This window comes from Gadus macrocephalus, chromosome 21 (genome assembly GCF_031168955.1).
Source record: "Gadus macrocephalus chromosome 21, ASM3116895v1".
NCBI classification, from domain to species: Eukaryota; Metazoa; Chordata; class Actinopteri; order Gadiformes; family Gadidae; genus Gadus; species Gadus macrocephalus.
Window position 1 is genome coordinate 11,081,867 of NC_082402.1, and position 22,271 is coordinate 11,104,137.

Sequence of the window (22,271 nt, forward strand, 5' to 3'; positions counted from 1 at the left end):
TGTACTGATAAGACAAGATCATTTGACAGGATTATATTCTCTTGACATGGGGAATAGTAATCTCTATGTATAGTGAAATCTTTTTAACATCTAATTTGGATTATATATGGTGTTCTCATGTGAATAAACGTTTACAAGAATAAACATTTTAACCAATGACTGTTGTATACATTTTTGAATCCATGTCTATACTGTACATAGGCCGAAACTAATGTCAGCAATATCAGTAGATGAGAGGTAGTCCAAGCTAATATCTTCCGGGAACTGTTAACTAATGAATTGTACATGAAAATATATAAACCACCATATAAACGCTATTTTGATACAGATCTGAATGGTTGAGCCCCCAGGGATCCGTCTCCCTTCGATCCCATCACATGATCCCTGTATTTTGAGTTCCGGGAGTTGCAGAAGATTGCCTAGCAACCAACCATGTAAACAAACGTTAGAGACGCACGCGGCTGTATTTCTGTACGTTTTTCGGGTTCATTCTGCTGCCGGAGATTTCCCTTTCATTAAGTTGTATTCGTATGTTTCATTCAACCAACTGCAATGTCCAAGGGACCGCCTAAGAAAAGAGAGTCTTCGAGCCGACTGACATCATCACAAGGCCAGGCATCAACTAAGGAGTAAGTTTGGCGGCACAACAAATAGTACAAGTAGGCCTCGCTAGCTTAATTATTGATCACTGTTGGTCAGCTGTAAACATACCCGTTTCTGTCGTCTTCTAGCGAAATAGCCTAGTCACATCTCTTTTTGTATTTAACCAGCAAGATATGTCGTTTCTGTCCTGCTGCCATTTAAACTATACCATATAATACCTTTTACGAAAGGTTGATATATTTTATTATCAGGTAGTAGAAAACGCTAAACTATATATGCTAATGTATATTTCACAATCATTAACTCGTAAAAAGGGATTTCATAGCGTTAGCTCTAGCCCTAGGACAGTGAGCCCTTCTCACTCAGTTACTCATTCACCCAGCTTGTCTCACACACACACACACACACACACACACACACACACACACACACACACACACACACACACACACACACACACACACACACACACACACACACACACACACACACACACACACACACACACACACACACACTCTCTCTCTCTCTGAGGTTTAGTTACTGTCCACAACACCTCGGGACATGGCATTGCGGTAGTCTCATGCTGGTTACGAAGCTTTGCATGCAAACGCACAGCATGTCACACGCTACTTGAGATATGATAATGTCGAAGGAACAATCCTGATAGATGGCTGTTTGCGCCTCGTGGTTTCAGAGTGGGATCCCTGGTAGGCAGCGTCTCTGATGGCCTAGGAGAGCTCAGGAGGTGTAGGTGTCTTGTCTGGCCGGAGTGGAGCGAGGCAGAAGTCAACGGGGAGAAATGGGATGGAGCCAAAGGTCCCAAAGATGGAAAACTGGGCAAGAGTCCAAGTGTGGTGCAGAAAATAATATTATGTTTATCATTCATTATTAAAAATAGTCTCATTCATTATAACAGTGCATGGGTAATACCTAACTATGTCCTGTATGCTGTAATTCTCATTAGGCTACAATGTTCTATGAAGAGCCTGAAGGCAAAGTTAGCCTGCCTTCATCTTTAAAAGTACACTCATGGAAACGCCCTTCAGAGTTCATTGTCAACAAGGTAACAAGTTAAATTTTTTAGGTATTTTTGTAAATGCCCTTACTCTAGTAAATACTGAAGGGATTTTTAATCTAGAAATAGTTGAGTTGTTTTTCTGTTCATAAAGAATTTTCATAGGTAGACGAAGTGGGTTATCTTGTCTCAGTACACTACGTCGTCAGGCCTTTTTTCTTACATACAGCTACATTCCTGAGGTCATAAAAAGGTCCTAAAAAGTGTCTGGTTCAACAGAAAAAATGTGTAAACTGGTTAACCATCTGCAAGGTTCATGTGTAGTTTAATACAAAGGTTAACATTTACCAACGGGCAGAAAGGAATCGACAAAAAGGACATAGAATTAAGATAGATAGATATCTGTTAGACGTAGAGAGAATAATCGCTTCTTCACATCAAATTAATTTACTTTGAACTTCAAGTCTAGACAGATCAAAGGCAGCTAGATAGATTAATCTATTAACATGCTTCTCTGTTCTGGTATCACACATTTGCCCCATCCCAGTAAGCTAATCGCCAACGCTAACACAGCACTTCAGAGTTGACAGCAAATTTAAAATGATATGTCATGTTTCTGTCCTCAGTCTCTGTTTATAGGTTCTATCAGTTCAGTTTTTCTATGTATACATCATATCAGAGTGTGATATATACTTTGCTTTTTTACAGACTCCTACAGTTGTTGAGACTGTTGCAGCATTTGACCTGATCTCAGCCAACGGTCATCTGATTGGCAGTGAGGTAATATCAGACAGAATGTGTATCGGTATGGGTCTAATCATATGTCTGTCCGTCCCTGTTATCTGTCAACAATTACTGAGTGTATGAGTGTGAATCTGACAGAAATAATGGTGGTCACTCCGATGTGGCACGCGGCGCTCATCGGTCAGGAAGGTGATGGATCGGGTAAAACAACCGAAGCATCAAGCGATGGGATTTTATGGATTGACTGCCTTATGGATTGTGATGAATCTACCTCCCTACTCGTGACATGTTTAAAAGTCAACTTTAAACTCATATCTCATCTGTAACCTTTGGTTCCATTTGATATATGTGTCTTATGTGTTGTTTTAAACTTGCCTATGTAGGCGCTCCTTTAAACGCTACATGTCTGATTGTGATTGATTTTCTTTTCTCTTATATTAATATTGTATCTTCAGCACCTTGGTCAACCAACTGTTATTTTAGATGTGCTATATCAATGCAACAAACTTGAAGTCAATGTCCCTTCCCTCTCGCAGATGATGAGGTGGATCATCAGTGAGATCGGCATCGTGTGGAAGCTGTGGTGCCATGGTGGTGTTGATGGCGCTGCAGACCAGAGGTGGAGGCCCTGGGAGCACATCTACTCTCTGTGCAAAGTGGCCAGCGGTCACACGCCACTCTACAACGCTTATGGGAAATACGTGGTCAAACTCTTCTGGATGGTGAGGTCCACCCACACACACACACACGCCTGCACACACACACACACACACACACACACACACACACACACACACACACACACACACACACACACACACACACACACACACACACACACACACACACACACACACACACACACACACACACACATATGAGCACGCACGCACACACACCCAGACATACAACCACATATTATCAGTCCAAAAAGAATCACTTCCCTTATGCTTGTGGTTCTCTTGAATCCAAAATGTCAATTTAGAAGCGTACAAGAAGGAGAGCACATCTACTCTTGACCTTCAGAGCTGGAAAAACGTAATGTCTGAGGCACACCTGGGAAGGAGGGAATGAGGTCCTCCCCATCATCAATCTGTCTGCCGTTATCAGGCAGAAAAAGGCTTGGCTTTACACATTGGCTGATAAATACATGCGTCTTCAGTGTTTCCCACAGACCAGGTAGCAATGTGTGTGTGTGTGTGGGGGGGGGGTGTAGGACGTTGACTCTAGACGGGGGCGGGGGGGGGGGGGTAAGACATGGAGTCCTGACAGGGGGGGGTTTGCGTTCGCTGATTCGCGTAATCGAGCAATCGTGCACAAAATACATTTCAAAGTGGACTGGCCCACTTCCTGATCTTCACGATCTCCAGTCCCTGCTGCAGAGCGAATTAAAATCGCCGGCACAACGGGCTCGGGGCCTAACACCGCATTATATATAAACTATAACCGCATTTCATATTAATCGCAAATATCCCGCTGCTTCGGGTTTTCCTTTGTAGGCGCGTTAAGAGGAGGTGCGGGCGAATCCGCTGTCAGTGCGAGTGCAGTGTATCAGTGATACGCGGGTTTATCCAATAAGTGGTAGTGTACCTGCGCACCATTGGCATGAATGCGCGCTTGTCTCTGTGTGGGAGTGCGTGTGTGTGAACGAGAATGACAGGGAGAAAGAGTGCTATGCGGCGATGAATGAACGGAACGATATTTATATTTCAAAATCACGTAAAAAAAACAAACAAAAAAACTATCAATTTGTGGCGCTCAGTGTTCATTCTGTGGCGCTGCGCCACACATTTGTCTATGTGTGGGAAAACACTGCTTAACTGGAGTCAGAGACCGGTCTGGGACCGATTTCGAATGTCAATAATGATTGTGTGAGTCTTAAGATTGGTTGAATTTCAATGTATAGATTTTCCTCAGCTACTGCAGGAAAAATACTAAAACAAACAAGAATTGAAAACTTCCCAAACCAAAACCGGGCCAAACTAAACGGTACTGTTTGTGTGACACAAATAAATAGAGAATAGAGTTTTAACTGAAAAGTCACAGTTGAGTTACATTTGCCGACAGCAGTGACAGCCGTGACATTAGTCCTGTCAGTTTGTTGGATGGAAGGTTGTTCATGGAGGTCATCACATTTTTCTATACTACAGTACGGTGTGAAAGTTGCAGGCTTGTGCTCCTCAGTTCCTTGTTGCCCATCGTATATTTACAGACACAAAGACTCGAGCAAAGCCTGTCTTTTTAACGAATCAACAACAGTGCTCCCAAGCAAAGCCTAAAAGGAATAGGCTCCCCCTCTAGCAGTAGAATGCTTTCCCCCTCTCTCTCCCCCCTCTCTCCCCCCTCTCTCCCTCCTTCATCCCCCCCCCCCCCCCCCCCCCAGACAACCAGGCATGACATAGTTACCGTCAACCGGTGCTGCATGCCAGCCATAGCACTCCACCAGATGGTTCGAGAGTGAGATTCAAGCACCCCACACGCCAACACATCCAAAGCCTCTCACCCTATTGCTAGCAGGCTTGCCTCGCCCTCCATTACTACTGTGTCCTTATGCTAGATTTGTTCGAATCGAAACCTGCTTATTGTCCTCCTGTACTGTATAACTGATGTATCGATGTAGCCCTTTTGGCTATTGGACAGGACAAGCCCCTTTGTTGTTGCCCTCTCATTCTCGCTCCAGCCCTCAGCGGAAATGACACAAGAGGTCGATAAGAAGGGAAACCTCACCTTTTTTTGTCACATCTTCTGTGAAGTAAAATCTTCCGTGAGGGAGTGCAAGATAAAAAGAGGCAGGGCTTTTATAAAGTAAGTCTCCTAAGATGAAAGTGAGAGATGTTTTATGAAGGGAGGAGAGTATGAAATGTTTTTTTAAAGCATTGGGACTCTGTAGCCTTTGCACGGTGATGCAATAGATAGGCAACTAAGACAGCTGGGAACAGTTATAGTCAGAATTTAGCCTGTGGTCCCTGAATTCCTGCTGTTTCTACCAGCAGTGTGAAACTCTAATCATAGATAGCCACGAGAGGACATATCACACAGCGCCGTTAATCTATTTACCAGCCCGCATGAATCAGCCAATGACGGAGCAGAATCACTGTGTTGTTGTATGATACATGATGCAAGTAATGAGTAGCCAATGGCTGGAATAAAGAAACTATAAAGGAAAGGTTTGTGTGATGTAGTGGACGAATGGATTGCTTGGAAACTATTCTGCTTTAAAATGACTCACATTGAAACCAAAATCTATTATTTATTTATTTTTTATTGGTATGTCTTATATGATCTTGAGCATAATAATAGATGACATTTTCTCATTATAACTAAGGGAATACCCTTATTAGAGAAACTAGTGTAATCCTACGTTGTTGCCACTCTCCACCAACCAGTTTGTGACGTTCTGCTGTGCTCCGACACTGAGAATGTATGCCAAAACCATGGTGTGTACAGATGTGTGTAGCGCTTTCTGGCCAGTGTTTAATGTGGATGGCTGTTTACTAGGGGTGTGATGAGATCTCGTGCCACGAGATCTCGCAAGATAAAACTTGATGATATTACCCGTCGCGTTAAAAATCGGTCTCGCGAGATTTTTGATTTATCCAAACTTCTATTTGTCACCTGTGGGGGCAGTAATGCGCCTTTGCTACATCTAGCCTGCCAGAACCTAAAGAAGGAGAAGGAAAAGAAGATGAGGAGAAGGAGGGGAAGCAGGGGAAGCATCGAAAGCAGCCATAAGCTGTGTTCGAAATCGTTCCCTATCACGGATATAGTGTACTATTTAGGGTGCTCGCCATTTTGTAGTGGTGTTCGAATTCTCAGTGGTTAATTTCATGCACTATATAGTGCACTTAAAATACCCACAATTTGAGTGTACCTACGATGTAGCCTACATGTTACTCCCGTGTACCACAATGCAATGCGGTCGTGTTTTTCCAGAGGAGAAGAAGAGGCTGAATAACCGCGAAAACGAATACCTTTAATCAAAGTACATTTTGGTTACTTTGATTTGGTTTTGCACATAATATTGTTTGCAATTGAAAAAAAAGAGAATTATTTAATTTAATTTATTTGAATTTAACTTTTATAAATTTTAGTTTTAGTTTCAATTTCATGCATGTAAAGAGTTGTCATAAAACATTTCAAAATACATGCACGACTTGGTTAAATAAAAGTCTGTTGGTCCAGTCATATAATTTGTCATTGTAGTTTTCTTAAAATCTCGTCTCGTCTCGTGAACCCAATATCGTGTCTCGTCTCGTCTCGTGAGCTGAGTGTATCGTCACACCCCTACTGTTTGCATTGTATTGTGCGTGCAATACAATGTAAAGTTGTGTTGTTTGTTTTCGGGCTGGTTTGCTAAAGAGGCTAATGTAGCTAACAATAAACAGCGACTTGCCAATTTCATGCCACAATAACAAAGTCGAACAGGAACGCTATGAATGCTCCGAGACCGGAAGTGACGTCAAACGTGCAACTCGGAAGGCTGGCGTCCGAGGATTCAGGAACACAGCGATAGTCCCTTCATGAGCTCTCGTCTCATTCCACACCGTACGAGACAGACGCTGTTGGCGTGAAGCTGTCTCTGCATATCAGACCTTGCTTCCGCAGGCATTTTCCAAAGCCAGTCCTTACGACAAAATGCCAGCGGTGGAACGAGATAACAAACTCCGTCACTGTTTACCTATGTAAGGTTACAAAATGTCGATAGAAAGGGCTTTAAAGAGATGGTCAAAACACTTGATCACAGGTACCTACGCGTTACCTGCCCGCACACACTTCAGCCAAATTGAGATGCCAAAACTATACCTACGGCAAGGTCTGTGAGCAAGTGGAGAAAGAAATCCATACCATTAAACATTGGTGTTTTTCAAAGATGGAAGTAACTTGAGAAAAGATTTTAAAAAAAATGTATGCAGTTTTGCTGCCTAACCAGTATTTTACCCCTTCAGAAGCATTTATATCGAAATTAGAAGTTAAAATTAACATACCGTGATATAATACCGTTACCGTCTATGCCTCAAATCATACCGTGATATACATTTCAGTCCATACTGTACAGCCCTAATTTGAACAAACTATCTTATGTTAAGTTCGAGGTAAGTCAAGCTTTTTTGAGCAAAAACCCCAGGGTAGCTCAGAATTCGAGTAGCCGTATATCTCGAAACACCGATCAGTCCTTGGACCGATGATTCCTTTTTACATTTTTTCCTGTTTGCAGGTCTTTGTTATGCTCTTTGGAACCTGAGTCAGGAGGGAATTTCATCAAGTACACATTCACGTTTGTCAAATGTGTCTATGTAAAGGCTTTTCATGATCTGTACATAATAAGTTATTTAATTTTTTACTTGGAAACCCCATGTGTTTACAAGATGCTGCATGTTGTTTAAGCGTCACACTGTGAGGGCTTTGCTGTACGAGAGGATTGGACTTCTAGTGGAGGGTACTACAGTTAAGTGGGCAGCACGTAAAACAAAATGTACCACAATGAGTTTGGACGAGAGGCTCTTATAGATTTGGAGTAGGACCAGACCGAGGGCTTTTCAGAAACACCAATGGACACTGTCTACTTTGATGTTCTTGAATTCTCACATTAACAGGAAGTAAAACATTCCCTGACCAACCAGCTCTGCACAAGCCACTTTATTCTGTTCCCATATTGAAGAGCGGTAAGTGTAGTAAGTGTTAATGTAACAGTGCAAGTGTTCACAGGTTTTTATTACATGATTTATCTATGCACACAGTTACAGTCAGTATGTTTATTATATTTTTGCTTCATCAACGATGTCATAGGAGTGAAAACACATGTGTTGGAAATCAGTTGACAAAACAAAAGATTAAAAGTGAAAATTGTAATATGTTGAGGTTACCATGGTTCCTCGTGTCCGTGTGTCTGTCAGGGCTGCTGGAGGAAGATGACAGTGGACGACACCATGCCGTTCGATGAGGAGGACAACATGCTCCTCCCTGCCTCTGCCACCGAAGGGGAGCTATGGCCCATGCTATTGGCCAAGGCCCTAATCAAGCTGGCTAACACAGAGTGAGTGGTTGCATGTGGCTCCACCCCAACAAAATACAGGTGTTGGAGGACAAAGTGAGATTACTGTAAAAAAACGACTTTAATGCTAAAGGGTTTGCACTGTAACTGCCTGGTCTTGTCATGGAGGACTATGACAGATGCCAGGTGGGAACATAGTGGAATCCTCTTAAGCCACTGTCTTAATGTAGACCCGGCTTAGTGTTGACCTCTTTTACCGAGGTCAGTATTACAAGCAGACCGTAGGGCTCCTATCCATGTAGCCTATACGCTCATACGCTATGTGTTAGCATTAGCACCTCCTTATCGTTGGTAAAGTTTGGAGTGGAGCCTGGTAACACACAGACACAGAGAGACTCGCATTGCCCTTGCTGACTGGATGAAATGTCCATTTGACATAATGCGCTCTGCTCCGAGCTACTCTGCCGGGGTGACAGTTAGCCTGTGTGTGATAGTGTGTGAGTGTGTGTGTGTGTGTGTGTGTGTGTGTGTGTGTGTGTGTGTGTGTGTGTGTGTGTGTGTGTGTGTGTGTGTGTGTGTGTGTGTGTGTGTGTGTGTGTGTGTGTGTGTGTGTGAGAGAGAGAGATAGGGTGAGAGAGTGTGAGTGATGGGTAGCGCGTTGTGTCTAGGTGGTTGTTCCTGTGTCTGCAGAAGGTGGAGACATAAATGTTTCATCCGAGACAGGAAACAAAGAAGCCTCTCTTTCTGCTGGTGCATCATTCATGAGCCACAGTGACGGCGGATGGAAGTTTTACCTTCAAGCCGTTTTTAACCTTACCCCTGTGACTGCTTCGGCAGTTCAGTATCAAAGAGTCACAGACCTGCTGCTCTATCTTTTCTATTTCTGTTTTATTTTTGTGTAAAAATGTTTACGTGGTGTCGGGGGTGGTGGTGGTGGCGGTGGTGGTGGTGTTGGTGGTCAACGTTTTGTGGTTTTGCCCTGGACCATTGTTGAGGATGGAGCTGTTGTTTTGATGGAGTTCCATCGATTGAGTTCGATTGGTGATTAAGGCCACAAACTGGACCTGTTGGACCCTCCTGACTCCCGAAGGGGCTAATTTGAGACAACCATCTGTCTTAGAATGTCTGGGGGGGGGGGGAACAATCCATAGAAGAGATCACACCATCAAGTGACAGACACAAAAACACACACACACACGCACACACGCACGCACGCACGCACACACGCACACACACACGCACGCACGCACGCACGCACGCACGCACGCACGCACGCACGCACGCACGCACGCACGCACGCACGCACGCACACACACACACACACACACACACACACACACACACACACACACACACACACACACACACACACACACACACACACACACACACACACACACACACACACACACACACACATTTCTGTCACACCTCTGATGCTGGGAGGGCCAATCATCACAGCATTCTGAACCCACATTGATGGAAGATTATTCAATCTTCAATTAACGTGTAGATTCATAGTTGGTTGAACATTACAATGTTAAATAAAGAACACAATGAAATACTTCAGCATGTGACTTGGGTACTGCGTAAACACAAAGAGACTCTACAGATGATAACAATGATTGGGGAAAAAATGTAAACACTTTGTTTTGTGTAACCTCAAATCTATGAGGTGACAATGCAGTAAAAGAGTGTTCAGTTGTAGTTGTTGTTTTTTTCCCAGGTGTGTATATAAATGTTATGTGTGTTATTGTGTTGTTTTTCTCTCTCAGTGCTATGTCCGAGCAGAGGAAGGAGATGGGCGAGTTCACCTTCATTCATGCCCTCACCGGCTGCATTCCAGAGATAATCCCCATCAAGTACATAAATCCTTTTTTCACATTCCTTCACATTCAATCTGGACCAGTTTTAGGGAAACTAGTAGAGCAATTAGCATTAACACTGCCAGGGTTAGGGGTTTCATTCCCGCTGGGGTCCAACCGATGCTAATATTGTAGTCACTCACGGTATTATAAGAGGCGGTGAACCAATGCCATATGGAGTTTTGCTACTGCCGGGATGAATCTAGCGAGGCTAAACACCAATTGCCTTCACTGTGTTTGACAACCATGCCAATAATGTGCTTAGGGCAGTAAAGCAAGAAAAAGAAGTGTGGTGTTATATAATTGACCCGATCTGTCAAAAATATAAATGTAATTGTGGTGCAGTGGTGGAGTGTAGCAGGGAAGAGATTTCCCCCTGCCTTAGCTGGTTAGCTTGTTGTAAGGTATTCTCCCCCTGGAGACCCAATCAACTGGCAGCCAGCACTATCCCGGCTCAGGTTCGTGACACAATATGTACAAACTGATCCCAAACTGGTCTGGTATTACATGCAGGTATTGCTTGCCTCCCTTCTAATTGCTCAGCAAATAAAATGGTGGTGATACATAAAGTAAGTGTCTGCAAAGTAGTAGTCGTTTACTGTTTCTATCACGGCAAGGTAAAGCTTGAGTCCAATTGAGTCCTAGAAACAGCTGGGCTGCTTCTAGGATTCAGCTAATTTAGCTATACAGATTCTGCCTCAATCCATCTCAAGTTTGGATTTGAAAAAATATTATTTAAATTTTAAAGGATCCTGTGAGATATATGTAATTTGATGTTTGCCTGCTTGCCAAGATTCAGAAGAGTTCTTAAATTCCGAATTCATCATTGTGTGTTAATAGGGGGTGTCTGCTGTGTGAGAATTTGCTTTTTGTTAGCTGCCTCCTATGACTTGCAGAGACTACCGGAAAGAAAATGCTAACCATGCAAACTCCCCTTATTGACACACAACGATGAATTTAGAATCAAACAGCTCACCTGAATCTGGGGTAGAAAGGCAAATGTACAGATGTTTCAGTGTATCCCTAAAAATACTAAAATATACAACAGATATATAGGAGCTGAACTGTGTCTTCAATACTGTGATCTCTCAGATTCTTTGTGAACGTAAGTCCGTAACGATATAGTCCTATACTTGTTATACAGTGCCTTTCAGGGTTAGCTTTTGTCCCATTCCCATTACCATTCTCAGTCCCATTCCCACTCCATTCCCATTCCAATGTGATTCAGGAAAAAATAAAATATTTTAAACTAATCAATTGGTCATAAACATCTATTTTTGTTGTTGTTCTTTTCTAGATCTAGGAATCTGGGGAATATTTGGGAATACCTGACAGAAAACATTCCCAAATTCACCTTCGCCAAGGCCAGCTGTGCACAGGAAAAACCCGAGGCTGTGGAGTCTGCCGTAGGAAGGGTCTCCCGCATGAGCGACACCAAGACCGCGTCGCCCCTCCCAGTCAGGAACACTGAAAGAGGTAGAGTTGCACCTCCTCTTCATCCCACCCCCTCTTCACCCTCCTCCTCCTCCTCCAGCACACAAACAATCATGCAGGAGCTCACACGGGCGACTCGCACCCTCAATTGCGTCTGGTTAAGTGAGTCAGTGTCTTAATCGATCGGTTTAGAGCAGGGGTCTCAAACTCAACTTACCTGGGTAGAGGTAGAGTCTGGGTCAGGCTGGGCCGCATCAATTATTCCACAGAAAAAAGGAGCACAACTGACCCAGTCTAAGGCCCCGTCCACACGAAGCCGATTTCATGGCGAAACCGCAAAGGTCTTGTACGGTTCGGCCTTCCGTCCACACGAAGACGGCGAATCCGCTGACCGAAACCGCAAACTTCTGAAACCACCCTCGGAGGTGGTTTCAAATCTATCCGGTTTCGTTTTGGTTTCGTGTGGACGCCTGAAACCGACTGAAACCGCAAACCATGACATCATCGCCCCACCCCTCGACCTCCTAGCCGCGGAGTCTCAGAAATCACAACAAAAAAGATGATGGCGGACTACAAGCTTGTAATCGTTCTGCAGCATATCATGTCCCTTGTTGGGTTGCTAAGCCATTATTTATTGAGAATCTAGTTCGCCATCGTAGAAGAGCTGTTTGTTTGTGTTGTTAGTGGTTCGGGGGGCAGCCTTTATGCGCATGCTCGCCTCTTCTTCTTCTGGATTTGTGTACCAGAAGCAGCGCCCCTTATGGGCCTGGAATGTTTACTACAGCGTTTCTACAGATCTATCCGGTTTCGCTTGGCTTCGTCTTTACGGAGATACTTCGAAACCGGATAGATCGAAACCGTAACGGTTTCGCCCGTTTCGGCTTCGTGTGGACGGGGCCTAAGATAATGATCGGGCTATAATAAGATCACGTTGGCTATGTAACAACAGGGGACATTTCATAGTGGATGGTGGAAACCGGGACATTTTAGTGTCCTTCGGCTTTTGTCGGGACTCAGGACACGCAACTCAAAATTGGGACTGTCCCGGCAAAACCGGGACATCTGGTCACCCTATCACAAGTGATAAAATAGCGTGGCAAGCCACTCAGCAAAAATGTGCGTTTGACAACAACGCACGGGCCGCCCTAACACTAGACTTTGATGTCAAGTAGGGGGCCACAAAATATCATCCCGCGGGCCTCAATTGGCCCCCGGGCCGCGAATTTGAGACCCCTGGTTCAGAGTCTCTCGGGCCGCGGCTTCATCTAATCAGCCTCCACTTTGGGAACAATCCATTTGTTTGAGCAAACACAAGGTGCGATTACACGCTAAGGCTTTCCCCGTAGTGATGAGGATGATGGTCCCGATGAAGATGATGATGATTTGAATTTCAGATTCGGCTAAGAAAAAAGGGAAGGAGGAAGGGAAAGACCAGAAGACCACTCTGCCCACTACAGATAGTATGTGTGCCCAAACACAAACACACACACACGCACAAACACACACACATACACAAACACACACACACACACACACACGCACGCACGCACGCACGCACGCACGCATTTCCTTTCTTCACACATTGAAATATGCAAACCTAACCCCCCCACCACCCTTACATACACATTTTCAGACTTGGCTAGAGAGCACTCCCCCATGTGATTCATTTATTTATCTTTAGGCCACACACAAGCATACTGGTATAAGCTCTTTGGCTTGTCCAGGAGTGTGTGTGTCTGTGTCTGTGTGTGTGAGTGTGTGTGTGTGTGTGTGTGTGTGTGTGTGTGTGTGTGTGTGTGTGTGCGTGTGTGTGTGTGGAATGGATGTGCACAAACCGTACAGTGAGGTCCATACGTATAGTATGTTTGAGCGAAACCCTATTTTCCTCCCCTCCCCCATCCATAATTCAACTCGTATGGAGCATGACAATGAATATTTCATCATCATACAGAAACTCCATATTCTCTCTGGAAACACTTTACAATCAATAATTCCATCCTCGCATGGCAGTAATACACCTGCACACATCCATATCAACCTGACATGATGGCAGTTATTGTTATCTTTCATCACTTTCTGACTTCTTGCCCCCTCCCTCAAACCTAGTCAAGCCCATTGCATTTGTATAGCCAAGCTCAGTATATCACAGTCACGGTCTCAAAGGGCTTCACAGGTCACTAACCCTTACAACGCCACCCAACCTTAACCCTAACCCCCTCCAAAGGGCTAGGAGGAACATTTGAGAAGAGTGATCCCTCCTTCCAGAGATGTCAGGAGGGCAATTGGTGCCATAATGGAAGTATAACAAGCAAAGCTTTAAAATATAAGTATAAAATTAGTTTGGCCGCTAGGTTGACGTGTGTCAATAGTACGATTCTTAGTTATAGTTAGTTATATGACGTGATTTCATTGATAAAGTTATTTAAATCACTGTTATCAACATTGACTACAGATATTTCAGGGTTATTATAAGCTGCAAGCTAGATACACATTGCGACTTATAAGTCAAACGAAGTTTGGAAATGGGAAAGGTGTATCGTCCTACATGTATGTAATGAGCTTCAGGGGCTGGAGAGGCTGCTGGGTTCGGATACATACACCAGCAGGGGGAGACGGCTGGCCGGGGCTTATCGTCCACACCTTCGGTGTACCAAAACCCCCGAGGGCTCGTAGTCAAGTGCAGTTCACAGGGCAGCAGGGAGCAGGAACCAGAACATAGGCTCTTCTGATGAAACGCCCGTCCCCTACCAGCACTTTTATCTCTCAGGTCACAGGCTTGGGAGTGGCGCACGGGGCTGACCAGCCGCGGGGGTGCATTAAATTAGTCGGGACAAGAACAAACGCTTGACATTTAACACTAATCACTATTGAATGATGGCGCTCCCTGCCGCGACAAAGTATAATTAAAACCTACCTGTCCTGTCACTGCGGCTTGCGTTGGCAGGACACTTGCATGTTGAGTCTAATGGCCGTGTAACACGGGGTGCTCGCACCCTTCCCATACGAAGTAGCTGCCATGTTTTTTGATACAAGAACCAACCATCAAATAGCCAATGAAATTGCTAGTGTTTTTCCTGCAGCATTAGTGTCAAAAAATGTAATCGTGTTTTGATAGCCCAATGCAGTGTGTTATGTGTTTATCAAACTCGCATTCATGAAAATGGCTTTCGGTGAGCCCCAGAAAAAATTGGAAACCGGCTTGCCTGTTTTGATCAAAGAGGAACAAAAGCATTTGGTGTGATTCAAATGTTTTTTGCAGACTGGTGGATCCCACCCCTCTTTTCCTGGCTGCCCCTCTCCGCTCTCGTATTCACCCACCTTATTATTCTGACACTAATCGCCGCTGTGCTTCGTCTGTCGCGATCCCACTTGTTTTCCATAATTACCGAGTAGAGGCTTAACATCATGGGGTGACATTAATATGGAAAGCGGTACCAATCTACTGCTCCTTGGTGCCTCAGGCAATGGAAACCCGGCGGGTTTCTTGAAAAGCATGCACACAAGCAAAGACCCTCACACACACACATACACACACCCACCTATTGTCCTCTCTATTGCGATGCATGGATCACAATACACTGTAGGAGCCACTTGCACTGCACTTCAATACTTCATGTGCAGCATCCATATGTGTCCCACAAAGCTCAGTCAATAGCTTTAGCACTCTCTCTCTCCCCGTCTCTCTTGCTCTCTCTCTCTCTCTCTCTCTCTCTCTCTCTCTCTCTCTCTCTCTCTCTCTCTCTCTCTCTCTCCCCCTCTCTCTTGCTCTCTCTCTCTCTCTCTCTCTCTCTCTCTCTCTCTCTCTCTCTCTCTCTCTCTCTCTCTCTCTCTCTCTCTCTCTCTCTCTCCTTTTTTCGCTATCTCTCTCCCTATCTCTCTCTGTCCCTCTCCCTCTCCTGCTCCGTGCATTGTGGTGCTTTAAATTGATTTTCTGTGTCTCCCAGGCCCCCGCGCTCTCCAACACACCAGGATGTGCTGCAGGGCAGCACTGCCTCTCGTAGATGGCCTGGGTAGTTGTGTGGCCTTATTTAAACCTGTGAGAGATGGCGAGAGCTAGAGAGATGGTTTTTATTGTGTTTTGTGAAAGGGTGATTTCTCTGTTTCACCTTTTGTGCCATTATTAGATTACGTGTTTTTTTTTCCCGCTGAAGATTTGGTAGGCACATTGTGTATTGAATTATTACCCCAAGAGCAGGAACAAAAAGAAAACAATTTTCTTTTGGTGGCGTGTGGCTAACTAGGGAAATGTGAATGCAATAATCCACAATTCCACACGCACCTGTAGTGTGTGTGTGTGTGTGTGTGTGTGTGTGTGTGTGTGTGTGTGTGTGTGTGTGTGTGTGTGTGTGTATGTGTGTGTGTGTGTGTGTGTGAACCATCAAATCTGTGTGTGTTTCTCAGGTGCTGAAACCCCCTCTGCTTCAGAGCTTGTGGTGTGTGCCAGCTTCCATCCAATCCAGCTCCTGGATGAGATGAAGTCTACAGTGCGAGATGAAATGGTTAGATCCAAGCCTACCTTTCTTATGTGTATATGTGTGTGTGTGTGTGTGTGCGTATACAGACATAAGTGTGTGTGTGTGTGTGTGTGTGTGTGTGTGTGTGTGTGTGTGTGTGTGTGTGTGTGTGTGTGTGTGTGTGTGTGTGTGCTGTAGCTATCCTTATTGAGTAAATGCAGAGATAAATTAGTTATGGCTGATGACCTGCAGGGATCACCCTTCAAAGCAAACTATTTTTTTAAATATTGGAGAATTGGGAATGTTAGCTATTATATTAGTAGTAATGGTCTTGTTTGGTCATTGTTTTTATTGTCGTTAGTCGTTAAATTATTTGATTGAGAAACATTGTTGTGTTTGAAATTGCCACAGAGGACCTCATGCGAGGCCTGGCAAAAACAATGATTTTCATAAGCCTAGGTTACGGTGTATATATACGTTGATTTAGGTTTTAACAATGCTACAGCTCTCTTGACGCAAAAGCCCATGATGCACTCTGATGTCAGAGCCCTATAGCTGCCCTTCTCTAGTCCAGCAAGAGGACTAGAGAAGCCACTCCATCACAGGCTGAACAAGCAAGTGTGGACGTTGTATCAGCGGTGGGGAGAGAGATGAGAGGCCGGGCTTCTGAACTGGGGGGCATGTGGTGCTCTACTTGGACGCCCTGCCCCGACAGGCATGGCTCCTTTCATTATTTACTCTCCCCCTGCAAGAAAATCCATTTTAAAGTATCTTTAACCTTTCTCTGGTGACTCAAACCCTAACATGTGGATCATGATGATCCGGTTTGACATCAGGCCAACACACGGCTTGCATATGACGGCTTATAGAACGTCCAGTGGCACTGGAACAGGATTGGCCATACAATTGTAGTATGTAAACCGTTTATATGTGTAAACTAAATGATCATGTGTGTTGGTGTGCATGAAACGGCTCGGTGTGTTTGCGCGCGTGTGTGTGTGTGTGTGTGTATGTGCTTGCGTGTGTTTGTACGTGTATGTGTGTGTGTACGTGTGCGTGTATGTGCGCCTGTGTCTGTGTGTCTGTGTTTTCTTCACCGCCACGTGCAGGTGGATTCGTCCGAGTGTCTGCGGCAGTACGGGCTGTACCGGCTCCACAGCCACATGGTCCTGCTGACCCGGTCACGGGAGGGCCCGCTGGAGCCCCCGCCCGAGCCCACCCCGGTCCCCCGCTGGAAGCTGGTGCGGCCCCGCGTGAAAGACCACTCCCTGGCCACGGACGAACCCAGAGGTGAGGGCGACGGGGCTGAAGAGGGTCATGAGGGGTAGCCATCGTGAGACCGTCCTGATCGCCACGTTTGCGTTTCACAATGAATCTCAGTCCGGCCATGACTGCTGCTGAGTCTGGCAGCAGTTGATTATCAAGTATGGCAGCCAAAGGAGTTATACTGTAATGAGCCGTGTTAGAAATGATGTTGGGCGTGCCGAATTAAAAACGCATGATGATTCTGTAGGAGGCATGAACTCATGAATGGCTTAGGCTAAAGGTAGGAAGTATGAAGCGACTGAGGGACTTCATTTAAAGAAATTTGCCTCCATATATGATTGTGTAGGGCAGCATCAGCAGCATCAACAGTATTAGGAAACATAGTTGATTGGATGGCTACAAACTGCCGACTGAACACTGCATTTGCGCCTTGCCTCGAGCTCGCATGCGGTTTCTTTTTATGTTATCTTGTTATACGATTGCATGAGACCATTTCTGCTGGAATGCACTAGATCCCTCCTTGAATCAGTGATCACACTTAAACCTCTTTGTTACTGTGAACATCAGCTGTGCGCGTGCACGTTTGCACCGCGCATGCACAACATCAACACCATGCACGTGCACATTAGCACCTTGTGCACAGGCACACCAACATAGCTGGCAAAGCGTAGGGGAAACACTTATTCTGAGAAAAGCCTTCTGTGCATCTGTATTGGTTTTTAACATCATTATTACGTTTATTTTGGTTCGAAACTGTTCTTCTTTTTAATTTTTTTAAGACACTTCCTTCCCTCATCGCAAATTTAGCTTAACCTTTAAACTTCTTTCGAAAGGGTTAGCTGCAGAAAGAAACAGAGTATGAACTGGCTAGATGTGGTCTCATGAGACGACATGCCTGGGCTGTCAGGACAGATATGTGATATATGAGTGTGTATTTACTGACGACTAGTCTCTTTAGCAATCTCTTGTGCAGCGAATACAGCGAATACAATATAGACAACAGACGCATGTTATAAGGGAGGTAGGGGGTCAGGCTTCTTGCTCAAACATTGCTCAGGGTTAGGCCCTGGTTATGGGGGATTGAACCCAGTACATTTGGGCAGGGTTTAGTCCAACGGCCAACAAATACACAAAAAAACGACACGAAAAATGTGATGGAAACAGTGAAAGGATACGGTAAGGTAAATACATGCTTGTGATGGGTTGACAGAGGAATGCACACCTCATTTTGGGCAACATTCATCGCATAAATTGCCAGACTTTTTTGCGGATTTGTAAATGCATATTAGTTTGGAACCCCTCAGTTCATTTTGTTCAGTTCAGTGCCAGCCATCTTGCTTGTTTATGAAAATGCCTGAACAGCTCTGAAGAAGATTTGAAGAAAGGGAGGGGGGCAAGAGGTCTCCGTGTTGAGGGTTGCTCCCCTGCCCCCTTTTCTTGCAGTGCCCCCCGTGCCGAAGCTGGACCGCTTTGTGGAGGTCTTCAGCCCCCTCGCTTCCTACCAGCCCAGCGGCAGCAGCGGCCGGCCCCACCCACCGCAGTGTGTACACCCCCGGAATACTCATCTGTCTCTCCGTCACTCTGGCTCTCTGTCTAGATCCCTCTCACTCTCACACTCCCCCACTCCCTCACGCTCTCTTTCTCACTCTCACTCTCACTCTTTGCCCGGACCTACGTAAAGTCTGCACCCAGTTGCTAAATTAGAAACCAAATGTGATGCCATGGCAAAAATAGTATATTTGTATGTGCGTCATGTCCAACGTCATACAAAAGACTAGATGTAGGGAGAAAGCTATGACATTTATTATTTATTTTACTTAACAGGGTAGTAGAACTGTAACCAAACATGAAGCAAGCAATCTGGAGTATGCATGTTGGTAGTATGAGAGAGAATGAAAGCTTGAGAGAGACTCTGTGTGTGTGTGTGTGTGTGTGTGTGTGTGTGTGTGTGTGTGTGTGTGTGTGTGTGTGTGTGTGTGTGTGTGTGTGTGTGTGTGTGTGTGTGTGTGTGTGTGTGTGTGTGCGTTTGCAAGAGAATGTGAGTATCTCTGTTTGTAAGGTTCTGTTTGTGTGCTTTTGTGCATGTATGTGTGTGTGTGTGCGTGTGTGCGTGTTACAGGGACGGCAGGCAGAGTAACCCCAGAGGGTTCTCCACCTGCAACTCGGCCCTGTCATCCTTCACTGAGGCTGGGGAGCAGGAGATCCAGCAGGAGAGCCCTGATCCCAGATCAGCTGAATCACCCAGCAACCCTGCTAACAACCAGGTGCCACCACACCAGAGTCCTCATGCTCCACTCTTTAGTCCCGTCCTGTGACCCTCCCAAGGCCTGCTTTACTTTAGCGGGTTGAGATTAGATAAATTAATACAATTGAGGTACATTTCAAGTGTTATTAAATGTACACAAACGCACACAAAAGAATAAAGCGATGAGGCTACACAAAATGAACACCTCAGGAGAAGAACATGGATAGAGAGATAAGAAAAAGTTTTAATAGTAATGTCATTTTTTCGAAGACTCACATTTTTCGTGTCGTTTTTTTTGTGTATTCGTTGGCCGTTGGACTAAACCCTGCCCAAATGCACTGGGTTCAATCCCCCATAACCAGGGCCTAACCCTGAGCAATGTTTGAGCAAGTAGCCTGACCCCCTACCTCCCTTATAACATGCGTCTGTTGTCATTCGCTGCACAAGAGATTGCTAAAGAGACTAGTCGTCAGTAAATACACACTCATATATCACACACACACACACACACACACACACACACACACACACACACACACACACACACACACACACACCTGCACCCACCTCTCCCACTGTACACCTGTACACCACAGACGTTGCTGCCCCCAATCCCCCCCACACCCCCATCTTTAATGTCCCTTTATTGTCTGTGAGACAGATATAAGTGGAGAGAGAGTGAGTGAGGGAAGAGAGAGAGAGAGAGAGGTGTTGGTGGGACAACACAGCGCAACAGAACCAGACGTGCCTCCTAACAGACGAATGAGGGTTCACCAGAATATGGGAGAACTCGTTTGGGAACACAGTGAAGTAGAACGAGCCTGCGTGTGATGGAGAGAGATCAAAAGGGAAAGACAGGAAGACGGGGAGAGAGAGAGAGAGAGAGAGAGAGAAAGAGGGACAGACACAGGGAAAGATGGATACTAAGATAGGACAGGGAGAGAGACTGAGAGACTGACAGCGAGACGGATCGAGAAAGAGACAGACACTGGGAGCGATAGATAGAGAGAGGGGTCAGGAGGGACAGACAGACAGACAGACAGGGAGAGAGAGAGAGAGAAAGGTTGAAAGGGACAGACAGACAGACAGGGAGAAGAGAGAGACAGGGCGAGTGTCTGGTGATGTGGTAATAGCGGGCAGAACGTGTGGGATTTTTAACCAGGGAAAGGGGTCGTGTACTCCTGCGATGGAATAAGCAGCGCAATTAGAGGGTGCGTCAGTGTCTGTCTCCCTTGGGGGGGATCATTATGGCGCTGCACTCCTATAACAGCGACGGAGGCTGGAGGAAAAAGAAGAAGAAAAAAATAACATAGAGCTTGAGTTGATCGCCCTCTTGTGTAACTGTGACCGGTGAAAGTGGGGCTAGGCCGGCGTGCACGCGATCGCGCACACGCTCGCTCTTGATGTAGGGTTCCATCTGTAAATGTGGGTGTGTGCTGGTGGCCGGTTCCAGCTCCAAAAGCACCCTGCAACACATGTTAGGTCATGGGTTGGGTGTGCGGAAATCACTGCATTATTGATCTGGCCAGGCCCACAGAGCCCGGCTTTGTGCGAGAGCGATCGCAGGGTTGTAAAAGAGGAGAAAAAATATGGCATCCCATGATTAAGGGGGCGCTTTCTCGCCTTACTCTCTGTTTAGAGTAAGGCGAAAGCATCAGCCCCGCATTCACCGCATTCACCGTTTGAATCGATGAAATGTAGATAAGCACCCTGTGTCACATCAGTTTGCAACACATAGGCACACAGGGACCCTACTTCTTCCTCCAATTCATTTCACTACAGAACCACTGCTCAGTTGTTTAATATCTGCAAAGCATAAAGTCGCACGGAGCAACTTCTTTCACAGTCTTTTATCGCTGACTTCTTGAATGAAGAAACGGAGAGCACCTGATAGTGCAGGAGAGCGACCTCACATATGTCAGTCTTTAACCAGGGCTGACCTGATCTCTTGTTCCTCTCAGAGTCCATCCACACTGCAGAAAGTAAATCAAAGTTCTCTTATGTAACTGAGGTCAAAAGTCCCCGGAGGTGTTGGTTGGTTGGTCAGTGTTTGTGTGTCTTAAAGCACACTATTGGCTCTGTAGTTTTTAGCCAATAGTGTGCTGTTGCTTTATGGATTAGAGGATTGCGACAAGTACCACAATGACGCATCATGGGCCCACTGCACAAGCACGCCATTTGTTTCTGTTCACCTCAAACAAACCCATACCCAGTCACAGAAGGGACGTCCAAAACACCACACATACACATTCAAATTCATGCATACACATACACGTTTACACAAACACACACACACAGTCAAGTACACTTCCAGCCGCCTGAAGATATTTGTCTCTGTATCACAAATCACAATACTCTGTCTGTCTGGTCGCTGTGACTCACGAATGATGCACATACACACACACACCCCCCACACACACACACTGACTCACCGTGGTCCTGGCCTGGGTGGCTTTGAAGCCACCCTTCTTATTGTGAGCTAAGAATAATGGCGCTCCCTCCTCGAGGAAGGGAAAAACACGTTAGAAGAACGAAGTTTCAATCGCGTTTGCGCGGGAGGAAATGTCAAGCGGTCGGGCGACAGGTACGGCGTGTTCTTAGCGCTAGCTTGGTTACCATGGCAGTTGGGATGGCTTATTTTCAGCCTTTC

At 45.4% G+C, this 22,271-nt stretch overlaps 1 protein-coding gene across 4 annotated transcripts in view; it reads left to right on the plus strand.

Moving 5' to 3' along the window:
- The first annotated feature begins 102 nt into the window (after window positions 1-102).
- Window positions 103-22,271, plus strand: part of adgb (androglobin) — a 60,649-nt gene continuing 38,480 nt past the window's right edge. For all 4 annotated transcript variants that reach the window (XM_060042471.1, XM_060042472.1, XM_060042474.1 and 1 more), the window contains exons 1-13: window positions 103-629; window positions 1,301-1,460; window positions 1,571-1,669; window positions 2,330-2,401; window positions 2,902-3,087; window positions 8,260-8,399; window positions 10,133-10,219; window positions 11,520-11,698; window positions 13,051-13,116; window positions 16,058-16,155; window positions 17,220-17,400; window positions 18,820-18,916; window positions 19,496-19,640. In XM_060042471.1, coding sequence (XP_059898454.1) covers window positions 553-629; window positions 1,301-1,460; window positions 1,571-1,669; window positions 2,330-2,401; window positions 2,902-3,087; window positions 8,260-8,399; window positions 10,133-10,219; window positions 11,520-11,698; window positions 13,051-13,116; window positions 16,058-16,155; window positions 17,220-17,400; window positions 18,820-18,916; window positions 19,496-19,640 — 1,587 coding nt within the window. In that variant the 5' untranslated portion in view covers window positions 103-552. The remainder of the gene's footprint in view (window positions 630-1,300; window positions 1,461-1,570; window positions 1,670-2,329; window positions 2,402-2,901; window positions 3,088-8,259; window positions 8,400-10,132; window positions 10,220-11,519; window positions 11,699-13,050; window positions 13,117-16,057; window positions 16,156-17,219; window positions 17,401-18,819; window positions 18,917-19,495; window positions 19,641-22,271) is intronic.